The sequence below is a fragment of the Lathamus discolor genome, chromosome 9 (genome assembly GCF_037157495.1).
Source record: "Lathamus discolor isolate bLatDis1 chromosome 9, bLatDis1.hap1, whole genome shotgun sequence".
NCBI classification, from domain to species: Eukaryota; Metazoa; Chordata; class Aves; order Psittaciformes; family Psittacidae; genus Lathamus; species Lathamus discolor.
The window spans coordinates 2,217,083-2,245,078 of NC_088892.1; the positions used below are offsets into that span (position 1 = coordinate 2,217,083).

The 27,996-nt window shown below is 63.5% G+C and overlaps 1 protein-coding gene across 7 annotated transcripts; it reads left to right on the top strand.

Moving 5' to 3' along the window:
* The first annotated feature begins 1,178 nt into the window (after window positions 1–1,178).
* NHSL2 (NHS like 2) lies at window positions 1,179–27,954 on the top strand. 7 transcript variants are annotated; one of them, XM_065689269.1, is made up of 8 exons: window positions 1,179–1,507; window positions 18,993–19,145; window positions 20,166–20,302; window positions 20,433–20,637; window positions 21,375–21,506; window positions 22,599–24,782; window positions 24,886–25,018; window positions 25,560–27,954. In XM_065689269.1, the coding sequence occupies exons 1-8, from the start codon at window positions 1,252–1,254 to the stop codon at window positions 25,885–25,887; spliced, it is 3,528 nt and encodes a 1,175-aa protein (XP_065545341.1). In that variant the 5' UTR covers window positions 1,179–1,251; the 3' UTR covers window positions 25,888–27,954. The 7 variants fall into 7 exon arrangements, with proteins under 7 accessions (XP_065545341.1, XP_065545342.1, XP_065545343.1 ...); XM_065689271.1 differs by lacking the exon at window positions 1,179–1,507 and adding an exon at window positions 9,619–9,717; XM_065689274.1 differs by lacking the exon at window positions 1,179–1,507 and adding an exon at window positions 9,824–9,998.
* The last annotated feature ends 42 nt before the right edge of the window (window positions 27,955–27,996 follow it).

Consider the following 27,996-nt stretch of genomic DNA (forward strand, 5'->3'; position numbering starts at 1 on the left):
GAGCAAGAGCTGCTGGGAAGGACAGTTCACACCCGGCTCCTGGGTCCTGCTCTGTGAGGAACTCTGGAAACGAGCAGATCTCTGTTGGGAAAGCCACAAAACGAGGCACATTGTCTGTGTGTGTTCCCTCCCTTGGCAGGAGGAGAGCTCTGTGCCGGGAAGGGCGAGATGGGAATGGAAAGTGAGCAGAGTAGCAGAGTGGAATCGAGATGTGCGGAACTCGAGCCCTTCACACTGGGAGAGCTCCTGTTGGGCTGGGTGGGCTCTTATCTGACTAATGGGAAAGGGAAGAGAAGGGGAGGGGAGGGAAGGGAAGGGAAGGGAAGGGAAGGGAAGGGAAGGGAAGGGAAGGGAAGGGAAGGGAAGGGAAGGGAAGGGAAGGGAAGGGAAGGGAAGGGAAGGGAAGGGAAGGGAAAGAAAAAAGGCAGCGTGTTCTTCATACGGTGGTAGCACAAGTGGAGCATCAATAGCACAGGGGTGCAGCAAGTTTCACCATGCAGGGAGAAATGGCATCCAGCTTGGGAAATTCCCGGCAGGAATTCCATTCCTACTCTGCCCCCAGCAGCTGGGGCTGCTGGCGACTGCGTGCTAGGATAGCTGGTGGATCTGGGGGTTCACCCACCACCGTTGCTCTTCTCTTGACTCTTGCTGCTTCACGCTGCCTAGGACACTTGTCCCTTGTACCAGGGACCTCAGCACTTTGCTCCTCAAAGAACAACTAAGTGTATGATTTGGGGAGGGGGTACGGTGGAGAGCAGCCGCTGGGAGCACGAACATCCACGGGAGAGGAATGCCGGAGGAATGTGCGATGACTGTTGCACCTACGGGCTCTGCCCACCCGCTGGGAACCGCAGCCCCGGAGCCCCCCCTGCACCCCCGAACGCGGAGCCCTGTTCTGCGGGCCCCCGGCCCTGCCAGCCCCGGCGGTGGGCAGGCAGCGGGGGGAGCTGTACAGTCTGGACGGGCCCCGGGAGGGGAGGGTGGTACCGAGCAGCGCCGGCTCCCGGGGGTCCCGTCCGGGGGCGGTCCCGCTGCTCCCGCAGCGCAGCCGAGCCCGGTCTGTCCCTCCCGGTGTCTCCGGCCACAGCATCCTCGAGCAGGGCCGCCCCTTCCTCCCCTTCCTCCTCCTTCCTCCTCCTCCTCCTCCCACCGGCCGGCCCCGAGACCCGGCGCTGCTGCCGGCCCAGAGCCGTCGTAGCTGCGCGGCCGGCCGGGGGGAGCCGCGCGGGCGAAGCCGAGCCGGTCCCGGCGATGCCGTTCTACAAGCGGAGCGTGTCGGCGAGGAGCGGGCGAGCGGCGGTGCCGCTGTCCGACCTGCGGGACGTGTGCAGCCTGGCAGCGCTCACCCTGCTCCGGCAGCTCGCCGAGATCTGCGGCCACTCGCTCGCCCTCCTTGGAGACATCGAGGGCCACGTCCTGGCCCTGAGCCACCGAGCCGGGCGGCTGCACCGCCGCGCTGCCCGCCTGCAGGCGCTTCTGCGGGGCCGGCCGCTGCGCGGGGCCCCAGGTAAGGACACCCCGGCCCGGGGTGGGAAGCCCCTGTCCCGGGGATGCTTGGCTTCGGGGGACCCCTTGAGGGCTGTCCCCACCTCAGGGAGCCCCGTCCCGCCGGGGGGATGAGTGGATGGGGTGTACCCGGCAGGGTTGTCCCCGGCCTTGGGGAGGTCCCATCCTCCCACCGCGAGGCAGTGGGGCTTCTGCCACTGCGGTCCCCACTTATGTCCCGTGTTCCCTGTCCAGGATGGGTGAACCTTGCTGCCGAGGCTCCTGCTCAGGGGTCTGGAGCAGAGGGCCCGGGGGAATGGAGGACTGGGGGAGAAAGGAGCGGGCAGCTGAAGAGCCACCAGGAAGCCCTTTGGGAAGCGGCTTGCAGCCTGCTGCTGCGGGGTGAGGCCGGGACAGCTCGGCAGCAGCCTGGCCCTCACTCTCCTGCACTCAGCGGGCATTCTCCAGGCTGCCGGCCAAGCACACGCATCACGCTGCGGCCCCGGTTACCAGGGGCTGATGGTGGGAAAGCAGGGACAGGGGCTACTCTCATCTCTGCATCCCGGGCCTTGCCTCGGATGCTTCAGACCCCGGGGCTGGGAACCGAGATGGCCATCCCCTTGCTGTGCTGTCGGCTGTCACTGGGGTTTGTGTGGCCGGGGAACATGATGAGCAGCAGCACAGGCGCCGTCAGCTCGTCCTGGCAGCTCTCCGGGTTTGTCTTCGCCTTGGCCGCTTGCATTTCCCATCTGGAGCATTTGGGTTTGGCGCAGGCTCCCGGGCCGGGTCAGGAGCAGGCAGCTCTTCCAGAGGAGCTTAAAATAAGCTCACTTTGGAGTTGTTTATCAAAGTTTGCTTTGCCGGGACAGGGAGCGGTGCTCTCGGAGCTGCTTTCCCTGGGATTACAGCATGTTTCGCAGGCCCTTGGCAAGCTGTGTTCCTCCTGTGCTCCCTGCAAGTACTGCTTTGCTGCCCCGGCTGCGTAGAGCCGTGGGAAACGACTGCCAGGCCCTCGCAGCCCCTCACAGCGTGATTCACGATGCAGGGAGCAGGCAGAGGGCTCAGCGCAGCCTCTGCAATGCACTGATCCTGTGAGGGCTGAGCACTCCGTCAACTGCCGCAGGGAGGAGAGGCTCCCACTGCCCTGTGCATCAGTCACTGGGGAAATGAGGGTGCAAGGAGGTACCGCTGACCAGTGCACGGCACCAGCACAGTGCCAAGCCCGGATTGGCCATCACCATATGTGCTGGACCGGTGTCCCCTGGAGGAGGAGATGGCCATGAGGGTGACCAGATGGTCCCTCACTGCTGCGTCTGGCCGGCGGGTTGGAAATGCCTGTGGTGGCTGTAGGAGCCTTGTGTGCTGCGGTGGTGGGTGGGATAGTGTGGGGAACAGCATGGGGTGACACTGTGGGGAGTGGCTGCTTCTAGGGCAGGTCGGGTTTGAAGCCCCCCGTTGTGTTCTTGGCTGCACACCTGAGGTTTCTCATGAAGCAACATCCTGGCTGGTTGTGTGCAATGCAGCAGGCAAGAGCCTTCCCGCACTGCAGCTCCTCATCAGGGCACCATGGACGTGCATGCGTGCCACATGCAGCTCGGGGGGGTTTGGGCTTCTCCCGCACCCCAAGGGGAGCAGAACTCTCCCACCTTCCCACCTGCACCTCCTCCGTGCACCGCTGCTGCTCCCGTGGGATGCGGATGTGGGACCTCGGCTTTACTGAACCCTTCGCTTAGAGAAGAGCAGAATTCTGAGTGCAGTCCCTGATTGTTTTTCTAAGAGCTCGTGGGGAAGGGTTCATGTCTCCAGAGGACGGGAGTCCCTCGCAGGCCCCCAGGGAGAGCAGAGTCAGCCCAAGGCTATTCAAGAGCTGCTGCCCTGTGCAGAGTCCCCAGACTGAGGAGCAAATGCTTAACAACACCCTGTGCGGGGCTTGGGGGTTTTGGTTCTCCTCATTTCCATCTCCTGAAGAGGATCCAATTGCAAAGATCAGGCTCATCCTTTTAAACTGGAATAAAACCCCAGTGCTTTGTTCCTGCGAGGTGCAGGCAAAAATCACCTGGGACCAAATGTGCCCTTCATGTGGCCCATGGGCTCTGGGCAAAGTGTCAGACCAACCAGCTCTAAGGACACCTATGAATTGGCCTTGCAATCCATCCCACAGTGGAGTGGGATCCAGCACCAGCCCAGCACAGTGGTGACTTGGATGGTCCTCATGGCACTTCAGCTCCTGGCGTTGGGCATCCTCAATTTGGTGAGGAGCTTTTGCCTGGCTTTAGTTCCTCCTGGGCAGGTTTAAAGGGATCCAAAAGCTGTGGGTCTCCTCCCCGGCAAGGGAAGCCCCATGGGCTGCAAAGCAGGATGTGTCCATCCAGCTGCCTGGAGGCCGTGAGCTGGTGGGAGCTGCCTTTTCTTGTTGTCAGGAGGGAGATATGCTGGTGCAGCAGCGTTGCTGCCAGATGATGGGATCACACTGGAAACACCAGGGGAGCACTCAGTTCAAGGAGGCTGTGTGGCTGTTCCCAGTGCAAGGAGGCAGCCAGGGGCTGCTGGATTCCTCTGCTCCTGTTCAGTGGCAGTGGTGTGAGTGCAGGATGTGGGGAGCATCCCACCTGCTCCTGCTCTGTGTGTTGGATGAGGATGCCAGGGCCACACATGGGGGTCCTGCTACAGTGAGAGCAGAGTGGGGCCAGCTCCCCATGTGCCCCCCATCCCTCTCCCCATCCTGCTTCCCTTGGTGTGACCACATCTCAGAGATGGCACTGACCCTGGCTCTGCCACCACCACTTGGCACTGGAGGCAGCCCAGTAAAGCTCCTGGCACTCTGGCTCTCCTGCCGATTCCCAGCTGGTGGCTGTCCTGCCGTTGGCAGGCCTGTGGCTCTGTGGGCACCAGCTGGTGGCACGAGCAGCGCTCCCAGCTCAGTCCTCAACTCTCAGGACCCAGCAGCTCTAGAAATAAACCTCAGCAAAGAAGAGGCTGGGGCCTGGTGCCTAGAGCTATTTAAATGGTGTCCCTGAAGAGCCGACAAGATGGTTCTCTAGAAGAAGCCCTGGGCAGTGCTACCAGGAGGAGCTGTTTACTGCTCTTGCCAAAATATGCAGTGCTCATCATCATCTCCCAGTCTGCGTCCAGAAGCAAGGCACAGAGATGGGAAGAACCACCAGCCCCTCGCGCTGTCCCCTCACACTCCTCACTGGGGATAAGGACTAGCATGGACGTTCTCCAGGATCCTGTCACCGGTTTGAAAACAAGAGAAAGCAGCAAAGGCAGAAAGAAAGAAGACGCAACCCTCGCTGACCTAGGTCTTGCCAGGCTGGGGCGGCCTCCCACATAGCTTCTCTGTCCGTTTCTGTAACGCAGCAGTGTTCCAGTGGCAGAGAGAAGAGCACAGGTCCCAGAAGCTGCCCCAGCTATGGACCGAAGCCAGCATGGGTGGGTGGATGGATGGATGGATGGACAGATGGATGGAAGGATATATGGATGGATGGATGGATGATGGATGGATGATGGATGGATGCATGGATGGATGGATGGATGGATGGATGGATGATGGATGGATGGATGGATGGATGGATGGATGGATGGATGGATGGATGGATGATGGATGGATGGATGGATGGACGGATGATGGATGAATGATGGATGGATGGATGGCTGCAGCTGCTGAAGGAAGAGAACCGCACCCTCCCTGTTAACAGGAACCATCTGCAGGAGTGGCTGGGCGAGGAAGTGGATCAGTGAGCGCCTCACGTCTCCCACCACAACAGCTTTGGCTGAGAGCTGTCCTCTAAAAACACATCCTGGAGGCCCAGGGGAGCCCTTTCCCTCCAGGGGAGCCCTGTCCCTGCCCCTCAGCAGTGCCTCATACCGCTGAGGGTGCCGGCTTGGCTGTGTCACTCTTTGTGACTGCAGTTCCCCTCCCAGCACAGACTGCCTGTGGCATGTGGTCACCCCCAGCACACCCTGACCATGGTGCATGGTCCCCCACAGCACACCCTGACCATGGTGTGTGGTCCCCACAATACCTGGACCCACTTAGGGGGATGCACTCAGGATATCTGGGAGCTGAGGCTCCAGAGCTAACCACCAGTTAGCTGCTGCCACCGCTCTCCCTCCCTGTTGGGTTTTCGCTGGGGCTGAAACCCCTGCTCGGATGGACCTAAGTCCTGCTAATGACAGGAGGTGTTGTCACCCTTGAGAAGCATTTTGACAGGGTTTACATGAGAGCTGATCTGGCCAGTGTTCTTGCCCCCAGAGCCAGGCTGTGGCCATTGGGGCAGCAGGTCCCTGAGGGCAGCGGGTCCTCAGGACGCCCTAGGCTGTGCAAGGCTGCATGGGGACAGCAAAGGCTTTTGGGGGGGATTTGGCTGGTGGAAGCTGCTGCTGGGCTCATGTCTCTGCTCACCCACAGGACAGGGGCAGCGGGAAGTGAGGGCAGGGGGCCAGGACACCTTTTCTACCCCACACATCACCCCACTCCCGCAGGGGTTCTCCTGCCCCATGGAAGGGCTGTGACCAAGGAAAGCCCCGGGGCAGAGCCAGGAGCAGTGGGCAGGCAGCTATGGACGGGCTGTGAGGCCCTGTGACCCCCTGGACACACCAGGGGCGCTGCCCGAGGCTGGAGTTGGGAGCAAAGCCCCTCACCCGGCTGCCTGATTCCTGTTTGTTACAGCAGAAGGGAGGCTGGCACAGCTCAGCTGCGGCGGGCATCGAGGAAACCCGGGGGTCCCGCCGGTCGCGTCTCTCATCGCAGGTCCCGGCGGGATGCCCGCTCCGGTCTCTCTCGTCTCCATGACTCCGGCCTCGGCAGCAGGGACGTGTCGCTATATCTTTAAGAAGGGCCTGGGCTGGGGTGGGAGAAGCGTTTCCATCCAGCCCTTCTCCCAGCAAACCTGGATTGAGTTAGCGCTTGCGAGTGAGAGCGCGGAGTTGGCGCCTCGGCCGTTCCCCGCTCCGGGCCGGGGCAGCCACCCCGGGTGGGGGCGCGGGGCAGCCTCCGGCCCCTGTGGGCACGGTGCCAGCAAGGAGGAAGCGGAGGAGGCAGAGCAGGGTACGTAGAAGTTTTATCCTTCTCCCCGGCTGGACTCGGTGCCGAGGCAGCCCCGCAGGACGAGGGCAGGGAGCGCTGTGGGGACGGGCGGCAGGCCCCAGAGCTGGGCGCTCGCAGTGGGCAGCCCATGGCGTGCCCTGCTGCCGGGGCTGGCAGAGCCGTCCGCTCAGCTCCTGCTGGCTCCTTCCTGCGGGCACTGCGCCCTGGGACGGCGGGATGGAGCCATGGCCTAGTGGCGGAGCCCCGTGGGATGCAGCGTCCCCTGCTCCCTGGGCAGTGCCCGTGTCTGCATGTGTCCTTCCTCTTCCTCCCCACCCGCTCGGGGTGGGTCAGGAGCACCCCCAGGGACCCGCGGGGTGAGGGCAGAGGTGCTGGGGGGCACAGTAGGCATGCAGCAGAAGATGCTGTTGCCATGTCCTGCACCCCACATCCCCCGTGATGGGCCTATAAATGACACACACCAACGGAGCCGTCCTGCACGGGTGCGTGCCGGTTCTCTGGCACAGCCGTTGTGGGGTGTGTTTGGCTTCCCCAAATCAGAGGAAGCTCTGGGTGCTGCGGGTGCAGGTTCTTGGGGTGATCAGGGTGGGGGTCCCTGCGGCCCCTTGGCCCAACTTCTGCATGTGCAGCTGCATTCTTGCAGCTCACCCTGTGCTGGTGGCACGGTGGCCATCAGAGCACCCTAATGCTGAGCCCTGTGTGTTTTCCCTCCACTGAGCAGCCCGGGGGCCCAGAGCAGCCGTCCTGAGACTGGGGGGGAGCATTTCCATGGCACGGCCGTGAGCAGCTGGGCACTGGAACACCAATCTCTGGAGCGTGCAGGGTCAGAGCACTGGAACAGCCCCACACAGCACTTACCCCACACTTCCACCCCGTGCTGGGCTGCTTGACGGGCTCCAGAGAGCTGCTGGAGGCGTGCTGGACCCCCAGCGATGGGCACACCGCGAGCACGGCGGCCACCGCTGGCAATAGCCGTCCCAGGGAGGACGGGTGAGTCCCGGGTGCAGCTCCAGGGACAGGGAGCAAGGAAATGCGTTGCTACGCTGGAGGAATCCCGAGAATGCAGAACCCGGAGGGGACACGAGGTGGCACGGCGGCTCCAGCCCCGCTTTGCTGCCGCTGCAGGCAGGTTCTGGGTGCCCGGAGGCAGGTCACCGGCAGCAGTGTTGCTGCGCCATCCAGCACCGTTCTCAGGGATAAGTATTCACAGCGCCCAGCAGCCCCAGGCTGTACTCCCCGGCCCCACTCCCAGCCTTGGCAGCTGCTCTCCAATGAGCTCATCTGCTTTGCTGCTTATTATGTATCATCAGCTCGTCCACTTCGCAGGTGTTGGGGCTCCTTCAGAGAAGCTGCTGCTCTCTGCCGGGAGAAGGGGTGCTTTGGGAACATAGCTGGCTTCTCCCCACTCCATGCCTGCACGGGGCACACCGGGGTGGGTTGCACATTTGCCCCCTTTCACCCTCTCAGGCCCCACTACAGTGACCCGGGCTGCGGGTGTGAAGGTCAGTCCTGCAGCTGCTTTGCAGCTCGCTTAGGCTCTGAGAAGCACACAGGAGAGCTGCATGTACCCGTGGGGCTTGAAGAAGGACCCAGGAGCTCAGGCTCCATCACCAGAGACGAGGAGTAGCTCAGGGTGATGGGTAGCTCCCTCAGCTCCCCAGGACGGGCTGTGGGAAGAGCTGGGCTGTGGGACTTGGACCCGCCACCCCCAGCGGGGCTGTTAGCAGCAGTGCTCCTGCAGCCCGGTGCAGCACTGTGGGCCTTGGCTTGGCCGCAAGCTTGGAGGAATGGGAGGAAACATGTTCTCTGCAAAGTCCCCCAGGCCCTGCGCCCACCCAAGGAGCACCCGGGGCCAGGACAAGTGGGGACAGACCCATGCAGGGGCAGGGCAGGGCAGGGGCTGCGGTGCTGCTGGGGGCCCCCACACCACTGCAGCTGTCACCCCCACCCACTCCCACAGCAGTCACACACCCCGCTCCTTGCACCGAGTACTGATCCAATTTATGGCTGTTTCCATAACAACCTCCCAGCGCTTTCTGGTCCTTTCTGTCGCTATGTGGATGCTGAGCCTTGGTGGCGAGGGATGCTCCAGCCTGGGATGGGGTGGGTTGGTTTGAGCCGTCACCAAGGATCTCTGCTCCTGGGTGCTCGCTCACTGCAGGCCAAGGCACACAGAGCAGGTTCTCCCCACCCTGGAGGTGTTTTTCCCCCTGTCAGAGGGATATGGCGAGGTCTGGGCTGGCAGAGACCAAGGGCAATAGTTGATCCAGGCATGCAGCCCTCTCTCTCATGGAGGGGTCCTCAATAGAGCTCAGATGCTAAGTGCCAGGGATGGGGCCCCTGAGGGTGCTGGCAGCCAGAGACCCCCATTTCTTCTGCCAGAGACCCCATCACCCACAGGCCTGGCTGTTGCAGTGTCCCATGACTTTCACACAGGCTTTCCCACTGGGGCACCAGCCCCAGAGCTCACCCCACACCCTCCTGTCTCCCACCGTATGGCTCAGGCTGCTCTTGGAGCTGCCACACTCCCTGCTCTCCTGCCTCCATCCCCACCGTGCTCGCCCTCCCACACCACAGGAACAGCCCTGTGCTCCCTGCCTCCCTCAGCCCCATCACCCTGGCGGGCTTCGCAACCCCAGGACCTCCAGCCCCATATCTGCCATGGGCCTGCCCAGCCTCGGGCCCCCGCCAACCCCGCTCCCCCCGGGGGTTCCCCAGCCCGGTACCCTCCACCCGCCCCGTTCCCCCTGCGTTCCCCAGGCCTCAGCACGCCCAGCCCCGCGCCGCCCCCGGAGCCCGCCCGGCCGCGCTGCCCCCGGCCGCCCCCCGCAGCAGCCGCCATTGGGCGCCCGTTCGGCGGCCCCGGCGCGGCGGCGGGCGGGCTCCGAGGGGGCGGGCGGGCTGGCGGCCGGTGCGGAGCGGAGCGGAGCCGAGCGGTGCGGGCGGGGGTGCCCGGCGCGGGGCGATGCGGCCCGGCGGTGCTCGGCCCGGCCCGGCTCGGCGGCTCCTCCCCGCGCGGCGCGGCGGGCCCGGCGGCGGGGGAGGCCGGGAGCCGGCGGGGAGCGGCCCGGGGGCGGCGGCGCGGTGACCGCCTGGGCCGGGCAAGCCGCGGCGGAGGATGGGCAACGCGCAGCGGAAGGCGCCGCGCAGCCAGCGGCGGGGCAGGATGCGCTCGGCAACAGGTACCGGGGACGGGACGGGGCGGGACCGGACCCGCGCCCCGCGCTGCTCCCCGGCCCCGCGGGCGGGCGAGGGGCCGCTGCGGCAGCAGGGGAGGGGGTGCTCGGCCTCTGCCGCGGGACCCCCAGCCCGGTCCCCGGCCCCTCGGGGTCGCTTGGAGGACACCAGGAGAGGTCACCTCCAACGGATCTTGGCCTCACTGGCAGCCACGGCGAGCGGGCGGACGGAGGGGACCCTGCACGGGCCTGCGGGGAGTGGAGCAGGTGGTGACCCACGGCCCAAGGTGCGGGAGCCAGCTCTGAGCAGCGGGGAGTCAGCCCCAGCAGAGGGGAGCCATCTCCAATGATGGGAAGCAGTTCCCAGGCAGTGGGGAGCCAGTTTCATCCATGGGGAGCCAGCTCCAGCTATGGGAACCCAGCCCTGAGCAGTGGGCAGCCAGCTGTAAGCATCGGGGTGTCAGCTGCAGCTGTGGGGAGCCAGCCCCAAGGTGCGGGGAGCCAGCCAGGGCAGTGGGGAGGCAACTTCATCTGTGGGGAGTCAACCCACGGTAGAGGGGAGCCAGCTCTGAGCAGTGCGGAGCCAGCTCCAGTGATGGGGAGCAATCTCCAGGCAGGGGGGAGCCAGCTCAAGCCGCAGGGAACCAGCTCCAGTGCTGGAGAGCCAGTGTAGGCAGTGGGGGACCAGCCCTTGAGCAGCAGGAGCCAGCACCCGAGCAATGGGGAGCCCTCGTGGTTGCCAGCCCTAGAGCTGGGTCTTGCCTGGGCAGGGAGCCTGTACCTGCAGAGCTCCCTGCACCCCAGCTCCCTTCCCACCAGTGGTGAGGACAGTGGGTGCCTGAAGGGCTTCGTGCCACACATGGTGTGAGGAAGGCAGAAATCCCTGTGATCTGTGGGGAGAGCGGGGGGCTCGCTTGGGGCCACGAGCTGGCAGCTGAGGGCTGGTGCCCTCTGGAATTGCTGGGTCAGACAAGCAGGACCTGTCTGGTCACTGCGCTGTCCCCACCTGGCTGGCCCAGGCAGTTCAGCAGCCCTGGCCAGACACCCAGTGCTCTGGCTCTTGTTCTGACCCAGCCCAGCTCCAGGGAATGCCGGAGGAGCAGGAGGCTGAAGCCGGCCATGGCTCACGGCCATGGCTTCCGCTGCCCCTGTCCTGCTGGGTCCAGAGCCAGGACGTGGCAGTGCGGGAGCTGCGTGCAGTTCTGGGAGAGACCTGGGGAACATCACTCAGAAGCTGCAAGAAAATGGGAACTACTTGTCACAGCCCGAGTGACTGTCACAGCTTAATAATTATCGGTCAGAGGGGGTGGAGGTACAGCCTGTCTCTGTCTCATTCTGCAGGCGCTGTTGTTGCGATTGTTGCAGAGGGCTGGAGCAGGGCACCAGACCCCCAGGTTGTCCGGGGCATCAGGAGGGATGCTGACCTGGTGGGTGTTCAGGGATGAAGGATGCTGGTACCCAGCACATCACCCCTGTCTCACGGGGGACTGGAGGCTGGGCAGTGGCTGGATGCAGGCCTCAGGCTGTGGATGCTGGCCTGCTCCTGGCCTGCCTCACCCACCCTTGTCACAGCTTGAATCTGCTAATCACACCTCTGCATCGTTAAAGGGACTCATGGAAGCTGCAAGTCACCTTCCCAGCCCCAGCAGGAAGGGCTTTCAGGGGCTGCAAGGCCAGGCTTTGTGCTGGAGCCGGTTCATCTCTGTCCTTGGGTGCAGGGTGCATCTCCCACCAGCCTGGACATCTCCAGGGATCTTCCTCCCCGTGCCTGGCTCCCCTGGAGAGACAGAGCTGCTGGGAGCAGGGAGGAACAGGGTTTTGCACTGGACAGCCTGAATGTATCTTGGGCATGAAGCTGGGGCGGATACTTGGGTGCTCCCAGGCAGTTTGGGCTTGGGGCTGCAGAGACCTCAATGGCTTGGGCATTCCTGAGCGGCTACCAGCAGGCTCCCTCATGGAGAGGCAGTGGCGGCAGGTCCAGGCTGGAGCTTATCTGCCGAGGGAGGGAGCTGACATTGATAAGAAGCCCTGTGGTGGGTCTGGTGGCTGGTAGGACGAGGAGGGCTTAGGACCTGCGGTACCAGGAGGTACCTTGGATCATCACGGGCAGATCATTCTGCCCATGCCCAGGGCAGTGCACAGAGGGTCTTTACACTGGTCATTAGAATCCAGCTTTCCTCATGGCCCGATGGGCTGGGAAAGGCTGTGTGATGCTGGGTCAGAACCTGAACTCTGCCTGCTTAGCTGGTACATGTGAGCCTGAGACAAGTGCTGCCTGGGTTGCCAGGGAGGAAGTGAGCTCTGCTGGTATCCGTCGTCCTTCACCCATCCATCACTGGGGTCTGCAGCATGCTGGGTGCCTGGCACGGGAGGCACCAGCTGCCTGTGCTGCTCAGTGGCCCAAAAACCACATTCTGAAGCAAGCCATGGCTCGGGGCTGAGTCCTGGCTCCCAGGGACCTCTGTCCTCCGGGAAAAGCCTCAGCTTCACAGACCCCTGGGGTGATGGGAGAGTGGTCGCCGAGGAGCCTTCTCTCAAGGCTTGTGAGTGAGCTGGAGCAAGAGGAAGCTCCGGGGGCTCCAGCAGCTTGCACGGCAAAGGCAGGAGGATTCAGAAAGGTGCCCACTTTCCTTAGCTGATGAGTGTTGGTGGCAGTGGCAGCAGCAGGCTCCAAGCACAGGTTTCCAGGAGGATGCCGATGGCTGCTCTGGCTGTCCTGGGCAGTGGAGGGGGGGTCAACTCCATGACTGCTCAGTCGAGGGGAGCCCCCCAGGACCCCGTCCCCTCTCCCAGCACTGCATGTACAGGGAGTGGGATGAGCCCTGACCCAGTCATGGAGCTGGTGGCCTTTGCAGGGCCACCGCCAGCAGGACGGGCAGACAGAGGACAGGCTGCACAAACCCACGGCCACCACCGATCCGACGGCCATGCCTGGGAAGGAAGAGGGGCTGGGGCTGGGACAATGGGCTGGGCGCTGACTCAAACAGCCAGTTCCTGGTTGCTTCCTCTCCTGGGCTGGGCTGGAGCGGGAGCGGGCAGGAAGGAGGACGAAGCCCACAGCTCTCAGACGGGTTTGGAAGCAGAAGCTGCTGGGGCAGGAGTGAGCCCCTTCCCACTGCACCCGCAGCCATGGCCAAGGTGGAATGGCTCCTGGGACCCTGGCACCGGGGAGGTAATGCAGGCAGCGTGGGCAGGGGTGGGCAGCGGGACACCATCCTCCCCAGGAGCATGCAGTGGGGGTCTGCAGGGCAGGACCCGGGTTGGGGTGGGCTGTGAGGCACAGGCCAGAGGCCATGCAATAGCCACAGAGTCAGTGCTGCCCATCAGCACAGGTTCTGTCCCGCCTTTCCCAGCCTGGCCTCGGCCGTGGGATGTCCCCTTCCATCTTAAGCCCTTGCCACCATTGCCCAGCCCATTGGGGTGTCCTTGCTTTGACAGAGCAAGAGAAGCACAGACACCCCCTGACCACTCGTCTGACCATGGGAACGGATCCTGCCCATCCATTCCCATGGTGCTGAGCCCTCCCAGCAGCTCTTCATTGCTGGTGGCGGCAGAACTGGGGACTGTGGTGCTGTGGGTTGACACGAGCGTCTCAGCCAGCCAGGGCTCCAGCCGGGGCTGATTCCATGTCTCGGGCCCCTTTGTCCCAGGGCCTGGCCGCGTTCCCCTCTCAGGCAACTTCCTCGCATTGTCCTGGGCCTGCAGAGTGTAAAACCAGCCGGGCACAGGGGAAACGGCGCTTTCCTGGAAGCACCCCTGCCTGCAGAGAGGCTGCAGCCTCCCGGCACTGGCAGCCTGTGCCTGCAAATGCCATGATCCCTGCTCAGGCATCCTGAGCATCCTGGCCAGGCTGGGCACAGCACCACAGGACAGCCAGCAGGCAGCAGCCTTAGCTGCGCTGTGCCGGGTGTGCCCATGGCCACAGTGCAGGGCAATGCGGTGCCGGGGTGCTGGGGCTGGCAGGTTGCCGTGCTGCGTTTGCTGAGGCTTTCGGGAAAGGCTCGTGCCTGGTTTTGGATGGGGAAATACGTGAGAGTGAGGGTTGGAATACAGGACGAAGCCAGGCTGACAGGAGCCACGGTGGGGCTGGGAGCTGGACTCGGGGGGTGTGACCCTGCTGCCCATGCCTGGTGGGTCACTGCAGGGACCTGAGTTGCACCATCAGGCTTCTGAAAGACAAAGGTGGTGTGATGGGAGCACCTGAGGAGCCTAGAGCAGCACCGGGGCTGCAGCTCCATCCTCGTGCATGGTGGTTCTTGTCCTCTTGGCAGGCAGCCATGTGAGTTCATCCTGGCTGCCGTGGTACCCATCCAAGCCCTGGTGCCAGCATGGCCGCGGGCATTTCCTATCCCCGCAGCACAGGCAGATGATGCTCGGGGCTCCTCCTGTGCCGCTTGCTGGCCAAGTCCTCCCCCTGGCACATGCAGCTCCCTGCCTGCCAAAACTCCCTGGCAGGGTCCCAACTCATGTCCCCTCTGCCCCTGCCCTACACAAGGCATGAGGTGAAGGTGATGGATCACTTGGGATCTGGCTGGAGAAAGAGGGTTTTCATCTGTTTTACTGGATCTCATCACAGTGCCAGGCAGGCAGAGTGCCTCAGTGCACTGTTAACTCTGGGCCCTACTGATGGGCACTGATGTTATTGACTCTTTTGCTGCCAGAGTTGTTAGTAGAAGCGTCTCATATAATCCAGCCTTCTCCCCACCAGCTGAGTGGCCTTCACAGCTGCTGAACCCACCACCCCTGCCAGCAACTGCTTCAATGCCGTTATCTCCTGTCAGTGCAAGAATCAGCTGATTGCATGTTAAACAGGGACAGTGAGAGGAGCCAGGAGCCTTGGGCAGATGTGGCGTAACCAAGTGGTGATATTCTTCAGCAGACCTGCTGGGCACCTGCACAGGAGCACCCAACCGTGCTCTGCAAGGTGACACCATGGTCCTGGTATGGGCACTCCCCTAAAAATCCTCCAGTCCCTCTGGTCTCAACCACCAGCAGGCCAGAGGTGTGCGGGGATGGCCCTGCCTTGCTGCAGGCTCAAGGAGCGCCTGTGGGATGTGTAATGGTGGGGTGATGTGCCACAAGGGTATGGATTTGGGCCCAGTGCAGTGCATCAGCCGCTCCAACAAGGGCTTCTCTTGGGCATGGTGAGTGCTTGAAGCAAGGGGCAGGTCTGCACCATGACCAACACTCCGTTGCAGCCGTGGGCGCATGGGCTTTGGGATGTCGTTCTGGCCTGGGTGGGCATCTGTCTGGCAGTGTGCACGGACGTGGCTCTGTGTCCCGGTGGGGCGGCTGGACCGGTGGGTCCAAGTGCGGTGGGGGCTGAGCTGGGGACAGGAGGCACTTTCTCGGTGGCTGCCAGCTCCCGCGGTTTGCTTTCATCCCTTCCTGTCCACTCGTCTCAGCGCAGTGTGCACCCTGGCTCCATACCATGGGAATGTCACCAGGCCGCACGCGCGGCAGCGAGCAGTTGCAGTGCTGGTGGCACGCCGGGCGCTCGCTCGAAGCCGGCAGCACCGGCAGCTTCCAGCGGGGCTCGGGTGGCTGCCGCGGCCGGGCTCGGTCTCCAGGCTCACCGTCCTCCTCCTCTGCTGTGCTGGGACCGCGCTGGCTCGCCGCTGTGCCGATACCCGTTGCCATGGCTGCTCTGCTGATGGTGCATCGCCTGCTGCCGCCGTTACATCATTCCTGTGATACCTCCGCAGCGGCAGCCCGCGGCCGCGCGGCTCCGTGCGCGGCGCCGGCCGCCCCCGCCAGCTTGCGGCGAGCCTGAGACCGGAAAGTTTGGCGGCGACTTCGAGCGAGAGGCATTGTCTCACGGGAGCTTCGGCCTGAACTGAAACGACTCCCGATGGCGCTGTCGAATATCTCCCTGTGGATTCGAGATGCCTGGGCAGTAGGTAAACAGGGATGCTGGCATGCAGCAGGGGCGACTCGGGGAGATGCTAGTGGAGGGCATGCATTCTGTGCCCTCTGTTTGGGGATCCCACAGGACACTGTTCTTTCAGGAGAGGGTGAAGCTCAGCTCCCCACAGAGCAAACTCCGCTTGGCTTCAGTCCGTCCTCATCCACCTGCAGTGCCCATGATGTCCTGTGGCTGAACACTTGCTTGCTCTCTGTAAGACTTCAAGCTGTCACAGAGGGAGCAACACGCACTGCTGGTGGTACTGGCACTTGCCCCTCCACTGGGCAGCCCAGTGGGACCATCCCAGTAGGACCTGCCATGATCCTGCCCCTGCTTCCAGCTCTGCAAGGGGACAGACCCCTGGGAGCACATGGGGAGCAGCCTCCATCGCCTGTTGTTAGCACCTCTGGCAAAGCCTGTGAGGCCCGGGGCCGTGAGGGGCAACTTCCCACCAGCCGTGCCTCAGTTTCCTCCAGCAGAGTGGGGTGGCCATTATCAGGGCAGGAGTACCGGGAGTGCACGGCATGGAGCCAGTACTCCAGCTCTGCTCTCCCCAGGCGCCCTTCACCTCCAACAGGCATTTGCATGTGGTGGGGGCCCCTCAGAGGCATTTTTACATTGAGCCTGTCACCGATAAGCTTGGCAGGAGGGTCACTGCCGAGGGCAACAGATCCTGCTCCGGCTGCACCGGCCCCACTGGCTGTGTGTCCTCTTGCTGAGTGCTCCAGGCTGCTCCATCAGCCGTGGGCTGGCTGCCAGCTCTTCACCACATGCCATGCTGGGCCACGAGTGCTGCTGGGTCTGCGCCAAAACCCCTCTGAGCAACATCAAACCGTTGGGGTGTCACACACACCTCTGCACGCAGGCTGATGCAAGCATGGTGCACCCCTGAGGAACGAGTTCGGGGTGCCTGGGCTGCAGAGGGATGCTTGGCTCATCCTTCCTTTCCCACCCCTTCTCCTCCTCCACTGCTGCTTCTGCTGGAAGGATCATAGAATCACGGACTGGTTTGGGTTGGAAGGCACCTTACAGCTCACCCAGTTCCAAACCCCTGCCATGAGCAGGGACACCTTCCACTAGAGCAGCTTGCTCCAAGCTGATATCAGCCCTGCCTCAGGACAGCACTGGCTCACTTATGTCCCCAAAGGGTTCTTGTGCGCAGAGGGGGTGCAGGCCCCTGGCACGCTTCCTTCCCTCGCTGTCTGTGGCAGTGCTGCCTTGCTTCCCTGCCTGCAGCCGCAGGGCAGGGCAGGGCAGGGCAGGGCAGGCCCTGGGCTTCCGCTTCGCCCCAGGGTGGCCCTGGTTTCAGAGCTGCGGTTTGTGCACGTGGTGGGTGCCACGAGATGGGAGCCGCGGTTGCCCTGGCACTGGCTGAGCTGGCGGAGGTAAGATACCGTGCTGCGGCTCTGGTGTGGGAGGGGGTGAAGGAGGTTGTGACCTGGGAGTGTCCCAGAGTCCCAGGGGATGCTGTATAGCTGCTGCGGGTCTGTGGGTGCTGGGGGACGTGGGCAACTGCCAAGGCCGAAGGACGGGTCTGTGCAAGGGGGTGCAGTGAGCTGGGGTGAGGGACCCTTCCTTGGGGTGTGCCTGGAAATGGATGGGGCACCAGTGGGTCCCTCCCTTTGGCAAAGAGAGCAGCTTGTGGGGCTGGGGTCTACAGAGGCGATCGTGTGGTCCCTGCACCCTGTGGCCCTTCCCATGGCCAGTCAGGGGTCTGGGGAGATGCCCTGGTGTTGGCTTCTACCGCCAGGGATGACTGGGCATGTGGTATGAGTCAGGGACCAGGGCACAGCGCTCCTGCTAGCCCCTCTGGGCAGGCACCAGGCCGGGAGGTGAGAGCTGGAAAAGCCTCCTCCCCGCCTGAGGAAAGGGGCTGGCTTGCCTAAGCTGAATCCCGGAGCATGGCGTTGCCCGTGGGCTTTGCAGCGGGCGAAGCTCAGGCTGTTCACACACACACACGCCCCGACACCTCTTGGTTGGTATGGAAACGAGTCAAATTATTGAGGGGAGGAAGAAAGAAGAGAAAAAAAGGAAAAGGATGAAGCCTGGTGTTAAGGCAACGTCGTTATAGTAACACAAATTATAAAAGTAACTAGGCTGGGGACGTGGCACCTTGCCTCTGGGTGCTGGGCGATATGAAGGGTCTGCTGCTCCTTCCATGCCTGAGGTAGTGTGGGCAGCATGGGCAGGACCCATGGTTGGGACCCACAGGCAGGATGGCACCTGCAGGCAGCAGGGGTGATGCTTGGGGTGCAGTGCCTGGTGACCAGCCACTGCAATAGTGGGGACACAGCTTGTGCCAGGGGTGCTGGCCCCATTCTGGAGCTGTTGCCCTTCTCCCAGGCCAGTGGGATCGCTGTGGCTGCCTTGGCTGGCTCTGGCATTAAGCAGGGTGCCGCAAGCTGTGGTTTGGCTTGCTGGGGATGGGCATCCTGCGACCCTGTGGCAGAGGGGATGTGTTTTTCATGCTGGCAGGGAGTGCCTGGCCCAATGGGAAGGGGACAAGCATGCAGGCATCCCAGGGTGTGGATTGCTGGGAAGGCTCAGGTGGATGAAGGTGTGCTGGCTGCTGCGTGGGAATGTCCTGGCCACCGGACGGGGAAAGGGACATCAGACCCGGGTTCTGGTGGTGCCACCCAGCCCGGTGCCAAGAGCCAGTGCCAGCAGCAGCCATCCCTCTGCCCACACCAGGGGCAGCTGCAGAAGGATCCTGGGGGTGAGGCCCTGGTGATCCACAAGTTGTTCAAAGCTCACAAACAGCTCCCTGCTCCGCTCCCCCAGCTCCAGCACAAAACCACACTTGGTAGGAAACCCACATCCGCACAGTGCCGGTGCTCCAGGTCCCGTGGCAGAGCCTGTATGCCAGAGCACTGCTCCCCCTGGGTGGGTGTTTCTGAGGACAAGCTCCCGGCCCATCCCTGTGGAGGTTTCTGCCCCAGGAGGCTGTTGACTTCGTGAGGAGCTGTACCCGGTGTGATGAAAGGCACCGAGGCCCCTTCGCTCCCTCCATTCTGGTTGCAAGTTCTGTTCCTCTGGTTACTTCACCACGCGTAGCGCTTCCTGTGCCTGGAGCAGCGGGGCAGCCACCGAGCAGCAGCACTCGCTTCCTTCCCCAATTACACCCCGCTCCCTTCCTGCTGGGCTCTGGCAGCCTGCAGGCACGGTGCCCAGCCCTGGTGTGGTGGCAGCGGCAGTGCTGGGTCTGGTCCCACGCAGCAGCAGCCTGCTGGGGTGGTTTTGCTGGGGTGTGACACTGCCACATCGCAGTCCCGTGTTCCCGGAGGCTGCTATGGTGGGATGAGCGCTGTGCAGGGTGCGGGGTTGCAAAGAAGCCAGCCTCCCACCTCCCTCTCATGCTGCTCCCTCCCACACGCAGCCACCTCTAACCTGGACGTGGAGACCAAGCAAGCCGTGCACGCCAAGCTGCCATGGCAGCAGCCCGTGAACGTGTTCCTGGCAGCCGGGCGCCCGCCAGGCATGGAGCAGCTGCACCAGGAGGCACAGCTCAACCTGCAGAGCATGCTGCAAGGTACCGGGGCGGGGGTGGGAGCTGACCCGGACATGCGACCAGCATCCCAGCTGCTCCTCGGGAGCCCCATACCGCAGTAGTTGGGTCCGGGGAAGGGGCGGGGGGAGGGGGCCTGGCCTCAGCAGCCCCTCTCTGATCTCTGCTCCAAGTCACTGCAGCAACAGGCAGAGCAGCCAGGGCCAGTAGCCTGGTTCCACCAGGAGCTGGCGGATGCAGCTCAGGCACCAATGAGATCAGCAGCCTGGCCTCCCCCAGCCTGTAATCACATCAGCTCGGCCCCAGCAGAGCCAGTTCCCACCAAGCCACCAGCAGCAGTAATTAGCTCAACAATTGCAGGATGGGGAGACACTGAGCTCCCTCCTGTCTGCCCCTGGCTCCTGCAGGCTCTCTGTGTCCCCAGGCAGGAGCGGGGGGAGCTGCCTCCAGCCCCAGCGTTCTTCCTGGGGGTCATAGAAAGAATCACACAATGAATCACAGCCCAGTTTGGGTTAGGAGGGACCTTAGAGCTCAGCCAGGCCCAACCCCTGCCACAGGCAGGGGCACCTTCCACTGGAGCAGCTTGCTCCAAGCCCCTGTGTCCAGCCTGGCCTTGAGCACTGCCAGGGATGGGGCAGCCACAGCTTCTCTGGGCACCCTGTGCCAGCGCCTCAGCACCCTCACAGGGAAGAGCTTCTGCCTAAGAGCTCATCTCAGTCTCCCCTCAGGCAGGTTAAAGCCATTCCCCTTGGCCTATCCCTACAGGCCCTTGTCCAGAGCCCCTCTCCAGCTTTCTTGGAGCCCCTTTAGGCACTGGAGCTGCTCTAAGGTCTCCCCTTCAGGAGCCTTCTCTTCTCCAGGCTGAGCCAGCCCAAATCCCTTTCCCACCTCCCTAGCTGCCTGTGTGGAGCAGGGACATAGAACCAGCATGGGGACAGAGGGCTGGGATGGACACACATCTCTCCGTGTTCCCCTGCCCTGGGAGTAAAGCTCTGCCCGCAGCCGGCAGCCGGAGCAGGGTCCCAGGCACTGCTTCCCTTGCAGAGGAGTATGAGGAGCAGTACAGCGAGAGCAGGGTCACCGGGCAGACCTTCCGCAGCGCCAGGCACTCATCCCCTGATGCTCCCCAAGAGCCATCGCCCCGACTCCCCCCTGCCAAGCGCCTTGAATTCGTGCTTATGGTGAGTGCCGGGGTGCCGGGCTTGGTGGCACAGCCCTGGTGTCACTGGAGAGGGGCTGGTGTGGCAGGGCTGGGGGCACCTGTGTCCCACCCCTGTCCCTTTGATGTGTGCCATGCCTTTCCCCCCGCAGCCCCCGAGCCGGAGAGCAGCCGACGAGGAGAGCACCAGCACAAGCGCACTGGGTGCGCGGCCACCCGACACCTGCCTGAGCCTCCCCACCAGCCCGGACAAGCAGCAGGCCTGGCCCAGGGCTTTCCCCCTGCCCACCCTGGAGGAGAAGCAGCAGCACCCATCCTGCTCCATCCAAACCAACATCGTCCCCATCAATGTCTCGGGTAGGGCAGAGTGCACCGGGTGAGCCAACACTGGGGGAAACGTGGGCAGAGCCTGGGGTGCGGGGTGTGAGAGGGGAATGGAGCAGGAGACCACAGCACCACACTGGTATCCGTCATTGCCATCTCTGCTGCCATCCACAGCTGTGTGTGCCTGACCCACCGGCCCCGTTTTCCCACCTCACTGCCCAGCCACCAGTTGTGGGGTCACCTTGTCCTTGCTGCGCCCCACACAGACAGCCTGTCTGACCTGTCTGTCTGTCTGTCCACCCATCTGTCCATCCATCTATCCTTCCAGCAGCACGGTCCTGCCTTATCCTTGCAGACATGAGTGCCAGTGCCTGAGCAAATGCACCTTCTGAAGGCCAGAGATGGCTTTCTGTGCTTTCCCTCCGCGATGAAGAGACGTGCTGGGACCACCAGGTCTCTCTCCCTGCCTTGCTGTTCCTCGCATCCATGTCCCCAGCACCACTGGCCCTGTTAACGCAGCAGCCCAGCGGTGCAGGGTTCTCCCCAGCACAGCCCAGAGCCTGGCAGAGCAGGGCCGGTCTCTGCCACTTTCCCTGCATCCCACCTCCATCCACAGCACCTGTCCTGCCACTGGCTGTGCCTCCATAATCCTGTGCTCCATGGTCACCACCCTCGTCCATCCCACGCTGCTGCCCGCAGTCCCATCCCAGGCTGGGGATACGCAGGGGCACACTGCACCGCCGTGGACAGCCTGTTTGTTTTGGCTACAGGGCAGCACTTTGCTAGGCACACGAGTGCTCGTCACTCCCTGTTTAACACAGAGACCGCGATGAACCCCAAGTCCACCCTGCGGCGTAGACGGACCATTATCGGATTCCCTAACCTGTCCCTGCGAGACCAAGGTGACGGAGCTGCTGTGATGGGGCAGAGCTGCCATGATGGGGGCAGAGCTGCCATGACTGGGGGCAGAGCTGCTCTGGGGGCAAGCAGCCAGTCCTCAGGAATGCCCCGGCCATCATGCTGGCTCTTCTCCCTCCTGGGACACTGAGGTGCTGCACACCAGTGATGCCAGGCTGGCTCTGGGGCTGGCGTGGCACTGGGAATGGCCCCTTCACCCCGAGTCAGGGTCCTACACACTTACAGGGTGGGAAGGCCCCCGAGCTTCTCCTAGTGCCAGGAGTCACCTGGCCTTGGCTCCAGCAGGGCAGAGCAGGAGGCTGTGGGCACACACCCTGCCCAGGTGCCTGGGGCCTGGCCATGCTGAGGGTGGTCACACAACTCAGGGTGCTGCAGCACTCCTGGCATGGCCATGGAGCAGTGTTGGACCCCATGGGGACAGCAGCAAGCCCAGCTTGGGGGCATTGTTGTGGAAGGTGTAGAGAAACCAGAGCCGGCCTATTCTCCGAGCTGGCAGGGGCAGGAGGAGGGGCCGAGGCACCCACTGCACCATCATCACTGGGTAGGAGGAGGGTTTTCCCCATGACAGTGGTCGAACAAGTTTGTCACAGCCCCTCCCTTGGAGACCCTGACTGTCCTGCTCCAAGCAGGGTACCCGCGTCCTTCCCATCCAGGCTCTTCTGAGAGGAGAGCCTGGGCTCTGTGAGCCACCATGTCCCTCCCCAACCTGGGCAGCAATGCCTTGCTGTGCTCTCTGTTTGGTCCCAGTCTGTGACCCCACCATGGGGCAGCACTTTGGTCACTGTGGGACCAATGTCCTGATGGACAGAGAAGACTCCTGCCACGGCTGCTAAGGTGTCTCTAGCACATCCCAGCCATCAGATCCCAGGCTGGAGGGCTAACACCAGCCAAGGACTGTCCACAGTTGGGTTATGGCCATATCAACACAGGGGTAAGAGCATGTCAGCCCGGCCCCTCCAGGTCCCCTGGGCAAGCTTCAAGCCTGTGCAGAGATGCAGCCCGGAGGCTGGCCGTGGGGTGGGACAAGCCCTGGTCCCTGGCATACAGAGCTGACCTGGCCGTGTCTCTCCTCACAGGCAGCACCAACGGCCCCACATCCGCCGCTCCCGCACCCATCGCCGAGTCCGTCTCCTGCAGCTTTGTGCCCGAGGCAGCGGCGCTGACGCCGCAGGACACCAGCCCCCGCCCGCCCCGCGCTGCCCCGCTGAGGAAAACCTTCAGTGACCTGGGGGCACGCTGCTGCCCCATGGACCCCGCGGCCACCCCCTGCGCTGGCGCCTGCAACGGCCCACACGGACCCCCCTTCCCACTGCCCTGGAGCTATACGGGCCCCCCCAGCCCCACCGGCGGCCAGGGCACAGGCCCAGCCTGCACCTCGCAGGGTGGCTCCAGCCCTTTGCCCGGCCCCGGCTCGCCCGCTGCAGCTATCGCCGCCGCCGCCACCGCCGCCTTCTTCATCGCCGCGGAGGAGCACACGGGCAGCAACGGGCACGGCTCCTCCTCCGGCGCGGTGCCCGAGTCCCCCTGCGGGGGGCGGCAGGGGTACGAGGGCCGAAGCTCCAGGGGGAACTTGCTGCCGGGAAGCCCAGCGGAGGCCGAGCCCACAGCAGGGCTGGCTCGGCTGGAGGTGGAGCGCGCTGGGTGCCGGTTCCGCGAGCGCTCGCTGTCGGTGCCCACCGACTCGGGCTCGCTGTGCTCCGTGGACATCGCATACATTGAGGCACGGCGGGGCAGCGCCAACTACACCCTGGGCTACCCCAGCGCCAGCTCCGAGGGCAGCACCAGCACCGATAATGTCTCGCTGGGGCTGGGGCTGGGGCTGGAGCAGGAGGGGCAGCGGCGCCAGCGCTCCAAGAGCATCTCCCTCAAGAAGGCCAAGAAGAAGCCCTCACCGCCAACACGCAGCGTCTCGCTCATCAAGGAGGGCCTGGATGACGTGGAGCCCAGCCTGCTGCTACCCAAGGACCAGCGGCCCAAAAGCCTGTGCATCCCCCCAGAGCCACAGGGACATCGGCTAGTGCACGCCGACCCGCGGGGGAGCACGGGCAGGGAGCCCGAGGGCACGGCCGCCCCCCTCCAGTGGCATCTCGCGGACTGGAAGGCCGGTGCAGACCCCCCTTACCGCTCCCTGTCCAGCTCCAGCACTGCCACGGGGACCACGGCAGTCGAGTGCGCCAAGGCACAGGGCAGCTCCGAGTCACTCATGTCCCCCTCCGTCTCCCGGGCCACGACGCCCTCTCAGCTCTCTGCTGAGGTGGACACCAAGACCTCCTCCCCCTGCAGGCCCCCGGGGCTGATGTCCCCATCCAGCGGGTACTCAAGCCAGTCCGAGACCCCTACCCCCACTGTGCCCACCTCCGCCGTCCTCGGGCACTCCCCGCGCCAGGTCCGGGTGAGGCCACTGGTGCCCGAGAGGAAGTCCTCGCTGCCCCCCACATCCCCCATGGAGAGGAGCCCCAAGGCTCGGCTGTCCTTCGACCTGCCGCTTGCACCCCCAGCCCACCTTGACCTCTCAGGGCTGAAGATCTCCCTGAAGGGGAAGAAGAAGGTCAGCCGGCACCACTCCGACTCCACTACCTTCGCCACCAAGCTGGCCCAGAAGAGCAGCCCCATTGCACCCATCATGCCAGTGGTGACGCAGTCCGACTTGCGCTCTGTGCGCCTGCGCTCCATCAGCCGCTCTGAGGCCGAGGACAACGTTGATGGCCCCGGGCATGCGGAGGAGCTGCCACGCATGCCCTGCCCAGTGCCCGACAGGAAGGTGAAGCCGCCAGTGGCAGAGAAGCCACCGCTGGCCAAGCGGCCCCCCACCATCCTGCCCAAGCCCCCAGCACTGCGGGAGGAGGGTCCCCTGTCCCCCACCTCCCCGCCGGGCACTGCAGCCACCAAGGGGCTGCCGCAGGACGGCTTCGTGGTTCTGCGGAAAGGGGAGCTGAGGAGGAGCCAGGGGGAGCCCCCCACGGCCCCAGTGCCGGTGCTGGGACTGAGGCGGCTCTCGCATGACAGCCTGGAGGATGAGCCATGGCCGCCACGTAGGAAGGCTAAGGTGCCACCGCCAGTACCCAAGAAGCCCAGCGTTCTGCACCTGCCGCTCGCGCCGGCCCTGGTGCCGGGAGCCAGTACGGGTGACCCAGTGCCCACCCCCAGCCCCATCATCACGCTGGATGCTGATCCCCCATGCTGCGACCCTGATGCTGAGGACCCACCTTCCTCAGGGACCCTGGGCACTGCGGCAGCCAGTGGCGGCCCCCCGGAGCAAGGTGAGGGTCTCCCCACTCCTGCAGTGGTTTTACTCCAGGGCAGGGCAGGGCAGGGGCCCCAGTGCCGTATGGGGTGGTTCACCGTGGTCTCCTCCCACCACAGACAGCTTGGCAGACCCTGGCACAGAGGAGAAGAGCTTTGCTAGTGACAAGACGGCCGAGTCCATTGCTGAAGAGGACGACGACGTGTTCGTGACATCCCGCACCACGGAGGATCTCTTCACTGTGATCCACAGGTATGTGGCTCCTTCTGTGCCACTGCCACACCTCAGGTGTCCACATTTGAGGCTTCTGCTGCTTTGGGCCCCACAGGGTTCAACACCCTGAGTCTGCAGCCAGACCAGAACCACTGGCTCCCAAGGGGGTTGGGGGGGTCCACTGCTCCATCAGCCTTGGGGTGATTCAGGCCTTGCTGCCAGGAGAGTGTTTGCCAGCACCTTGGTGCATCCCCTGTCATGCACAGGTTGTCTTCCTGTCCCAGTGGAGCTGGCATAGCAACAGGGGAGACTGAGACTTAGGCAGAAGTTCTTCCCTGTGAGGGTGCTGAGGCACTGGAGAGGAGAAGCCCAGAGAAGCTGTGGCTGCCCCATCCCTGGCAGTGTTCAAGGCCATGCTGCCCTTTGAGCAACCTGCTCTAGTATGAGGTGTCCCTGCCCGTGGCAGGGGGTTGGGATAAGCTTTAGGGTCCCTTCAACCCAAACCAGTCTCATCCCATACAGACACTGGCAGCAGCTCTCACCTGGGGATGCTCCCACCACATGTCTCTTTGATGCCCAGGTCAAAGAGGAAGGTCCTGGGGAGGAAGGAGCCTGGTGACACCTTTGCCAGCCGGCCCAACTCCCACTCACCCGTCACGACTTCGGGCTCCCCGACCAGCGAGTCCCCAGCAGCAGTTGCAGTGGCAGCACAGGGCAGCACCGGGAAGTCTTCCAGCAGGAATGAAGACTTTAAAGCCCTTCTCCAGAAGAAGAGCAGCAAAACCAGTGCCGGCACTCGGCCATCTGCTGCTGAGCTACTCAAGACCACAAACCCGCTGGCTCGGAGGGTCATGACGGAGTTTGCCCCCGAGCTTGACAGTGCCAGCAGCCCCAGGAGCCAGCCCTAACCATGCATGGTCCCTTCTGGCCATGGAGAGCTGGAGATGGCTGCAGAAGGAGCGTTGCTGTGGATGCGGTGGCCCGGCTGCCCACTGAGCCCTGGGTCCCACCGAGGGCTTTCTTCTGCCTTTGTTTTTCCCCTGGAGAGCTGCATTTGGAGCCCAAGGGTCTCTGATGGAGCAGGGCCAAATCCAGGCGAGAAGAGGTGGCCCAGTGGCTGTGACCATCCTGGCTGCTTGAGAGGCAGAGTGGGATGGCAGCCTTGCAGCGAAGCTAGCTTGAAACTGTGTGGTCACTTCGGCATGTGGTACTTTAAATGGCTTTTCTAATGCACAGTGGTGATGATGATGTTTTATTCTCTTTCATTTGACATTGTACCTTGAGTTTCCCAGGCAAAGATCCCAGGTTTGAGTTCAGCTGGATACACAGAGATGTACTTTGGGAAGATGTGAAAGGGCCGGCTGGAACCAAGGTTGCATTTGACAAGCCGCTAGAGGTTCCCCCTCCTCATCCCAAGCACCCTCCCTGCCTCATGGGGACACAGCACCCAGTGCCCGCAGCCAGCGTGATGACCTCAAGCCAACCCCAGCCCTTGAAAGCCCCCAAAATGCTGCATTTCAGAGCTCCTCGGCTCTCGGTCCGAAAGCAAACGGTCGTCTCCAGTGCCAGAGCCGGGAGCCTCGTCCCGCCTGGTGTGCCATATGTGGAGGAAGCTCCACTGGCCCCCCTGTGCCCCGCAGCCCCCCGGCACCAGCCCGGGAGTCAGGTGCCTCATGCATCGCACCAGAGCACAAGCACCTCCTCCTGCAAACATCGGCCACATCACCGCTGGAGCAGAGAGGCTGCCACTGAGCCGTTGGCCAAACCCATCCAGATGCCACCTCCAGTGACTCCCGGGGTCCCTCTGGGGTTACCCCGCAACAGTCTCCCATGGGTAACCCTGAGGAGGTGGCACATTCTGTGGCGGCACTGGCAGACATGGTGCCGACACCGCTGAAGGGTGGCCTGCACATCCCTGGCTGGGAGCCAGCCCTTTTCCTGGGGCACAGTGGCAGGCGCAGGGTGGGATTCATCCCCCTGGACCCCTGCTGCTTCACCCTGGCTTGGCTCCAGGTGGGAGCAGAGGCTGCAGTAATGGGTCAGGGTGAGCCGCCGGGCCGGGGAAGTGCACGGGAGGAGGGCAGGGCTGTAGGGAAGCTCCAGCCGCAGCTCCGAGCGTGTTTAGAACAATTTCTGCTTTATTCCCGGATGTGTCCATGCCGGCCACAGCGTGGCCTGGTGCTCCCAGGGGAGCAGGGGCCACTGGAGCGAGGGGCCAGGGCCAGGGCCTGGGGGGTCTCTGTCCTCCTAGGAATAGAGCCCCATGTTCACTCCCATCCACTTACGCAGGCTGAATTTGACCCTCCAGGAGGCTCCACGCCCCTTACAGTTGATTCCTCTTCCCCTCGCTCCCATGACTTGCACATGGCTCCCTGCCCTCGCCGGGGCTGCAGATTTAAGCCTGTAATTCAGATCCAGGCTGAGAAACTCAGGAAAAAATAGAAAAACCCAAGGAAAAGAAGCGCTATGAGATGTCCCTGCTCTAGCCCCTGCCGGGCCCCGGTTCCAGCCCTGCTCCCGGCCCCTCTGCTGCCCAGCCCGGCACAGGGTCTGCAGTGCTGGGAGGGGGCATGGGAATGGGGAGGGAAGCTCTGGGACGGGTCCATTTTGCACATGACTGCTCAGGAAACTGGTGGTGGCGGTGGCCAGGGGATGGCGGTGAAGCGGGATGGGGACATGGGGGCTGCCCCTGCAGAAACCCAGCACCACGGGTTGTCTGCTGTCAGATAAGGGTTGTCTGGAGAAGGTAGCTCCTGGCTGCCGAGCCGGCGGCTGGGCAATGGGATGGAGATCCCCGGTTCTTGAATGGGCTCTTCCCGGTGGAGCTGTCCCTGGCTGTTCACCCTCTCCTCCCTCTGCGGGTGCAGAGGTGCTGGGGAGAGCCCGGGCAGCGATGCCGGCCCCCCCGCAGGCCCATGCTCCCGGTGTGTACTGTTTAACCTGCCAGCTCCAGCTTGGTAAACTGCTCCTGCTGATGGCTGCCTCTGCGTGCTTTTTGTGCCTACCGCGGGCCCGAG

What these genes read in the sequence shown, in the direction of transcription:
- NHSL2 (XM_065689269.1), top strand. Translation starts at nt 1,252, where the DNA reads ATGCCGTTCTACAAGCGGAGCGTGTCGGCGAGGAGCGGGCGAGCGGCG. An exon ending in CGTCCCCATCAATGTCTCGG is followed by an intron (nt 20,638 to 21,374) that starts GTAGGGCAGAGT and finishes TTTTGGCTACAG; the next exon opens with GGCAGCACTTTGCTAGGCAC. An exon ending in TGGCGGCCCCCCGGAGCAAG is followed by an intron (nt 24,783 to 24,885) that starts GTGAGGGTCTCC and finishes CTCCCACCACAG; the next exon opens with ACAGCTTGGCAGACCCTGGC.